This window comes from Petromyzon marinus, chromosome 15, assembly GCF_048934315.1.
Source record: "Petromyzon marinus isolate PM22_M1 ecotype Great Lakes invasive population chromosome 15, UKy_Petmar_22M1.pri1.0, whole genome shotgun sequence".
NCBI classification, from domain to species: Eukaryota; Metazoa; Chordata; class Hyperoartia; order Petromyzontiformes; family Petromyzontidae; genus Petromyzon; species Petromyzon marinus.
This window is the reverse complement of record NC_133681.1, coordinates 6,072,765-6,080,217: the sequence shown is the minus strand read 5'-3', so window position 1 is coordinate 6,080,217 and position 7,453 is coordinate 6,072,765. Positions and strand designations below refer to the sequence as shown.

General features: G+C 53.8%; 1 protein-coding gene across 2 annotated transcripts in view; it reads right to left on the bottom strand.

Annotated features, from left to right (window-relative positions):
- Positions 1 to 1,373: 1,373 nt before the first annotated feature.
- LOC116942517 (transcription factor GATA-4-like) overlaps positions 1,374 to 7,453 on the bottom strand; it is a 39,988-nt gene continuing 33,908 nt past the window's right edge. For both annotated transcript variants that reach the window (XM_076067258.1, XM_032954516.2), the window contains one exon: positions 1,374 to 6,980. In XM_076067258.1, the coding sequence (XP_075923373.1) occupies positions 6,690 to 6,980 (291 nt within the window). In that variant the 3' untranslated portion in view covers positions 1,374 to 6,689. The remainder of the gene's footprint in view (positions 6,981 to 7,453) is intronic.

Genomic DNA, 7,453 nt, shown 5'->3' with positions numbered 1-7,453 from the left:
CACACACAGACACACACAGACACACACACAGGCACACACACACACAGGCAGACACACACACAGACACACAGACACACACGCGCGCGTCCCTCCAATGGCCTCTGTGCCGGCGCTGTGCCGGGGTCACGCCGCAGTGACCCGGCGTGACCCCGAGCGCGCGAGCGAGACGGGCGCGAACACAAACAGCGCGACACGTAAACACAACAAACAACAACAACACGTGCTCCGTGCTGCAGGCGCGACCCCGACAGCAGAGGTCACACACGTCACTCACCAACATCATCCGCATCACCATCATCATCATCCTCGCCATCGTCATCCGCACCATCATCATCCTCACCATCATCAACGGTCAGCCTGCAGCACCGTGGAGGCAGCGGCGGGGGTTGGTGGATCACACACAGATGTTCTTGCGAAATTGCCTTCCCGTGGGCTTTGAGGAGGAAGCCGTTCCCTTTGGCTCGTATGTATGTGTGTACCGTATGTTGAACTTCGTTCGCACCGTACGTGATAATCGGAGGACAACAAACTAAGCACACAAAAGCAGATCTCCAGGAGAAGGCGGTACAGAAAAGTGTGACGAATCGCCATCTGGTTCCATCTGTACGGGGGTGGGGGGTAGGGTTGTTGCTCCACCTCGTGAAAGCCGTGGGATTTTCTCCGGGTGCTCCGATTTCCTCCCACGTGTAACATAAACAACTCATTAATTAATTGGCTGAAAACATATATACATACACTGAGCTATGTAGCTCCTTGTTTTCCCTAAGCGACCTGTCCACGAACGACAGCTCAGCGAAGCGTCTCCTTTCCACGTGGTCATTCAGAGCAGCAGTCAAATACTCTAAACGCGGAGAGAAAAATCCACGCGACCACGTGGAGAGCGGGACACGTGAACTCCATTATCCAGCAGGCATCAGGGTCGGGATCGAACCCAGGACCTCGTGCGTATTCGGCGAGGGAGTTAACATCTCCCAGCCACCACAGCGCCCCCCAATGTGGCAGCAGCAACCCCCATGAATACGAATCACGCGACTCTGTGTGCCGCTCTTGGTTCAAAAAGAAAAGCAGTTCTTGTTTTCATTTCTTTTCTACGTATAATTTACAAGCGCGTTTTCAATCAACTGTTGGATGAAGGTCGCTCCACCACGTGTGGGTCGTGGGGGGGGGGGGGGGTCAGTTGCGTGAGTGTGGATGAAGCCCGTCGGAAGAGGCTCTGCGGCATCTGCTTCCGCGGGCCACTCTCGACGCACTGCACGTGGCGATGATTCTTCCGGGCAAGATTCGTCTCAGGTTGACGTCACCCGGGGGTGGGTGTGGGGGGAACAGGTGGGAGCAATGCGCGAACGAAAACGGAAAATCACCACAAGAAACCGTTTGTGAAATTCAATATAAGTGGTAACTCTTTATGAATCTGCAGGTCTTTAAAAAAAAACACTCAAAACATCACAAAATTACAGCTCCACCGACGCGCACACACATGCACACATCGCAATAGACGTTGAGTGTGCGTGCATGCGTACGCCACCACGATCATCATCATCATCACCATCAAGTCGCAATATCTACACGTGCCAAGCGGGGAGGTGACCCATTCTGTTTCAATTAAACTGGCTCAAAATAGCCACTTGCTTTGCCGACTTGAACGTAAAACACCCTAGACCTAAACAAAAAAACAAACTTGGAGCGAATATTTTTAGTTTACTTTTGATAAAATATGAATATTAATTGTCAATTCTGAGCAAGTGTTCATTTTCCTAAATACAAAACAATCAAACGATCGTAGACTTCTTTGGTCGTGTAATTATTGATATCGCATCTTGCAAACACTGGAAGGACATCGCGCGCGCGTGTGTTGTGTGTGGGGAGCGGTAGTGTAGTGGTTAGCGCTACGCTGCGCTATGAACCTGGCTACCCGGGTTCCGATTCCCGCTCACGGCCAACACCAGCGACGGTTATCCGAACCGGTCCTGGGCTTCCCCAAGGTCGACTCAGCCTCAAATGAGTACCTGGTGCGATATGTAAACATCGCCACTGGGGAGACAAAGGCGGCCGGGCGTGTTTGCTGGCCACCCACCCCCTCACATGCTGTGCCGGCCTCCATAGATGCTCGTTAACAGTCTGTTACAGCCCATACGGGGGTGTGCGGGGGATCTTTGTCTTTGTGTTAGGTTACAGGTGCTCTAGGGAGCGGTGGTGCTGTGGTTCGCGCTACCCTGAGCTGCGATCCCGGGAGCGACACGAGTTCCATTCCCACTCACCGCCTCCAACACCGGCGGCGATTATCCGAACCGGTCCTGGGCCTCCGCGAGGTCGGCTCAGCCTCGAATGAGAACCCGGTGCGGTCGTGTGTAAACATCGCGACTCGGGAGACAAAGGCGGCCGTGCGTGGCGCTGGCCACCGACTCGGCCCTCATGGTTGCCGCTCGCTGCCCGCTGCGCCACCGCTGCCCGCTCACCTGTGCCCGCGAGTGCGGCACGTGCAGGCAAGGCGGCACGTGCAGGCAAGGCGGCACGTGCAGGCAAGGCGCCACGCTGCCTACAGATCAACATCTCCCTCTTGGCTTTGACCACCGCCTCATGCTTTTTTAGGCTCATTCGTTAACACTGATTGGTACAAAAAAAAACAACAAATAGCAAATTGCACTTTGACTTGATTAAGAACATCAAACAATGACATACACGTGTAAAACATGTCGATATATATTTAAAAACGAAAACGCGCAAACGTGTGCTGGTCGGGCGGGTAGCAGCATTTCTTGCCGCTCGAGTGGTCGCTGAACGTTCGATCATCATCGGTTATTGATGATCGATTACAAGTGGAGCTGCCGCAGTGTGTGGTGACGGTCAGCAGTAGCAGCAGCAGCAGCAGCACAGGAGACTCGCAACGCAGAGTTCGCAGGTTCGATTCCATCTCCTGGCTCGGCAGTCGAAACAATTCGGCGAGTTTCTTAACATCACCCACCAACCCGCGCAGCCATCAACAGGAAATAAATCGACTCACACGAGTTAGTGCATCGTCAGGTCCACGTGCGTTAGGGTAGTGTGAGTGGATACTGCCACCGCTTGCAACACGTGTGGCCAGCATGGAAGAGTAGGCCAAATACCGTCCACCGGAGGTGCTGTTTTGAAGCTCCCTCTCAGTGGATGTCCATCTGCCAGCGGCGGCGTGAGTGGGGCATTGCAGGGCCGCGCCTTTACCACGGCACGCGCGCGTGAAATCGCATTGCGTCCGCGTGCCTCCCTCGGGCGAGCCACTTGGAGGGTGCTGGGTTGTTTTTGTTCCTGCATCTTGAGGCGTGATGCCAGCGCCTCTCTCTCTCTCTCTGCTGGGACGCGCGTTGGGAGCGGTCCCCGTGGGTCGCCAGACCCACGGGGAAGAGAAGATCTAAAACTAGAAGGGCAGAGTGGGTGGGGAGGGATAAACTGTCTGGGGAGACCTATGGGTCTCTGTGTGGGTCTATGCGTCTCTGTGTGTGAGTCTTTGTCTCTGTGTGAGTTTATGGGTCTCTGTGTGAGTCTGTGGGTCCCTGTGTGAGACTGTGGGTCTCTGTAGTGAGTCTATGGGTCTCTGTGTGTGAGTCTTTGTCTCTGTGTGAGTTTATGGGTCTCTGTGTGAGTCTGTGGGTCCCTGTGTGAGACTGTGGGTCTCTGTGTGAGTCTGTGGGTCTCTGTGTGAGTCTTTGGGTCTCTGTGTGTGAGTCTTTGTCTCTGTGTGAGTTTATGGGTCTCTGTGTGAGTCTGTGGGTCCCTGTGTGAGACTGTGGGTCTCTGTAGTGAGTCTATGGGTCTCTGTGTGAGTCTTTGGGTCTCTGTGTGTGAGTCTTTGTCTCTGTGTGAGTTTATGGGTCTCTGTGTGAGTCTGTGGGTCCCTGTGTGAGACTGTGGGTCTCTGTAGTGAGTCTATGGGTCTCTGTGTGAGTCTATGGTTCTCTCTGTGTGAGGAGGAGTAGGTTAGAGAGTATGATGCTGATGATTATGATGTCACCACCATCATCATCATCACTTGGTAATTGAGACGCGGTTTTCATGCAGACGCTGTGTAAATTTCAAATCGCACTTGTAACCGTACGTCCGTACGTTCCTTCGTAGGTTCGTCACGACGCTACACGAAACAAAGCATACATGGTAATAATACAACAGCGACGAGTGGGGATTCTCAACATTGGGTCCCGGCGAAATCACAGAGCTGCCGCACAGATGGAGCGCTGACGCGCGCGGTGATGCTGCTGGTGGTGTGGGTGTTGTTGAGTGGGGTGTTGTTGGGAATGGTGATTGTTGAGTGGGGTGTTGTTGAGTGGGGTGTTGTTGGGAATGGTGATTGTTGAGTGGGGTGTTGTTGAGTGGGGTGTTGTTGAGTGGGGTGTTGTTGAGTAGGGTGTTGTTGAGTGGGGTGTTGTTGGGAATGGTGATTGTTGAGTGGGATGTTGTTGAGTGGGGTGTTGTTGAGTGGGGTGTTGTTGAGTGGGGTGCTGTTGAGTGGGGTGTTGTTGAGTGGGGTGTTGTTGAGTGAGGTGTTGTTGAGTGGGATATTGTTGAGTGGGGTGTTGTTGAGTAGGGTGTTGAGTAGGGTGTTGAGTAGGGTGTTACTTAGAAGGGTGTTTGTCGAGAAAGGTGTTTGTCAGGAAGGGTGTTGTTGAGAAGGGTGTTGTTGAGAAGGGTGTTGTTGAGTAGGGTGTTGTTGAGAATGGTGATTGTTGAGTGGGGTGTTGTTGAGTGGGGTGTTGTTGAGTGGGGTGTTGTTGAGTATGGTATTGTTGAGTAGGGTGTTGAGTAGGGTGTTACTTAGAAGGGTGTTTGTCGAGAAAGGTGTTTGTAAGGAAGGGTGTTGTTGAGAAGGGTGTTGTTGAGTAGGGTATTGTTGAGAAGGGTGTTGCTGAAAAGGGTGTTTGTCGAGAAAGGTGTTTGTCAGGGAGGGTGTTTAGATCAGGAGTGTTACTCTGCAGTAATCTAATGGACGGAACAAAGCACGCAGCCCGATCCTCCGATCACATTCCGCATCCCCAGATCGCGACGGGACGAGAAGCGTCGACGTAACAACAACAACAACCACTACCACCCTGTTGACACAAGAAGCGGTGTGACGCGCGTGTGCCACACGAGTTTCACGCGGAGTTCACACGAACAAAACACGTTTTCTTTGGCAAATCTCACCAAACAAAGATTACGGTGTGAAGTTGCGACAGATGCTGCCGCTGCCGCCGCTGCTCGCCCTTTTGAGTTTTGTGTTCCGTTCCAAGGAATGGCTCCCTGTTAAACCTTTCCGCGTTTGAATCTCACTTTGTGTCCGTATGTAATGAACAAAAACAAAGGCAAAGACCCCACCGTATAGGCTTTAAGAAACTGTTAGGGCAAGTGCTGTTAGCGAGCACCTATGGAAGGCCGGAACGGTACACGAGGGGGTGGGGAAGGCCAGCACCACGCCCGACTGCCTTTGTCTCCCTAGTGGTGATGTATTACACATTGCACCAGGTACTCATTTGAGGCTGAGTCAACGTAGGGGAGGCCCAGGACCAGTTAACATAATCGTCACTGGTGTTGGCCGTGAGCAGGAATGAAACTCGGGTCGCCAGGTTCATAGCGCAGGGCGCTCACCGCTACACTACCGCTCCCCCACACACTCACATATATATACAGGATGGCCCAAAAGGTTCAGAACCCACAGGGTTATTTCATTAAAATATCGAATTTATTCCGTAAGTTAATATGTGATTTGTTATCAATATTAATATTTATTTTTCCTCCTCTCCCTCCTCCTCCGGATGGCATTTAAAAATTCAAAGAAAATTAACTAAAGATGAGCGAGTTCAATTCAGTTTGTATATGTGCGTGCGCGTGTTTGCAAAAGAAGGCAGCCGTAATATTTTCATATGAAAAAAAATAATTCCAAAGAGAATTCGTGCATCCGTGCATGGAAGTCAGTTTGAACATTTGTAAGGAGACGTAAAAAGCAGCCCCGCTATGAATTGTCAAAATAAATATAATTACCCTATGTGTCCCGTCTTTTTGGGCCACCCCGCATACACGTAGTACATTTTACGTCTAATATTGTTATTCATATTATTAATAATAATAATGATAATATAATCAGAACCGTCTCTTGCTTAGGACACCGTAGAGCTGCATCTCTCTCGAGTCCCCGCGAAGCGTCGAGCGTCCACACCCGGCGTTCGTTGCCTGGCGCTTGCCTCGCTAGGTGACCGTGGTCGCGATGACCGCACGGTTCTTGTTTCGTTCTTCCGCGTCAAGAGTATTTTACGATTTCACGTTCCCGCGGGCGGTACGGGCGACCCCGGACGCGGTGCGCCGGGTGCGGAAATATTTTTCCAGGGTCGACGGTCCGGACGGACAGGACCAGCGCTGAAGCGAAACCTTCCGTTGGCGCCCGACGTTTCCAGACGGACGACAGCGTCTCCTTCCGTGCCTTGGCCCGGCCACCAGCTGACGAGACACCCGACGTCGACACCGGCCCCGCAGCTTTCGCTCGTGTCCCAATCATCGTTGATCCCGGAGGAATCCGGTGAGCTATGAAGCTCTTTTCCACGGACGTCCAGCAGGAAGCGCTGCGGCTGCCAACGCAGGGGAGTTGCGCTTCGCAGGATGGGGGTGGGGGGGGCGGGGGGGGGAAGCGCCGCTGCCGGAACGTCACGAATCAAGAAACTTCGGCTCTCGCCGCGGAGAGCGACTGGGGACTACACCAGGGTCATCGCGCACCAGAACCCGTGTCGCGCGCCCTCCGACCCCGCGTCGTGCTGCTCCGACAACACCTGCTGGTGCTGCTGCTGGTGATGGTGCTGCTGCTGCTGCTGCTGGTGATGCTGGTGATGCTGGTGGTGGTGATGGTGGGGCTGATGCGGTTGGTGATGGGTCGGCGCCGACGGCGAGAGGTTCCTCCGCTGCACCGCCGTCGCCACCGCGTGCATGGCCAGCGCGCCCGAGCGCGGGCTCTGGACGCCGGCCACGGGAGAGGCCGGGGATGAACCCTGCCGGGAGACACAGCGACGGTCGGCGTGGCTCACCCGTGAGACGGCCACGGAGATGACGGTGGAACAACGATGGCCGGGGTGGGATTTGTTTTGTTTTGCTGGAAGGTATACACGTGCGTGAGTGCGGGATTTGCGTGTGTTTTATTATTGGCGTGAGGAGCGGTGGTCATAGCGGTTAGCGCGCCGCTCTACGAACCCGGCGACCCGAGTTCGATTCCCGCTCATGGTCAACACCGGTGATGATCTCAACTGGTCCTGAGCCTCCCGTGGGCCCGACTCAGCCTCAAATGAGTACCCGGTGTGGTGTGTAAACATCGTCACTGAGAAGACAAAGGCGGCCGGGAGTGGTGCTGGCCACCCACCCCCTCGTGTGCCATGCCGGCCTTCATAGGTGCTCGATAACGGCACTTGCCCCAACAGTCTGTGAAGGCTACGCAGTGGGGGGGGGGGGGAGGAGGGATCTTAGTCTT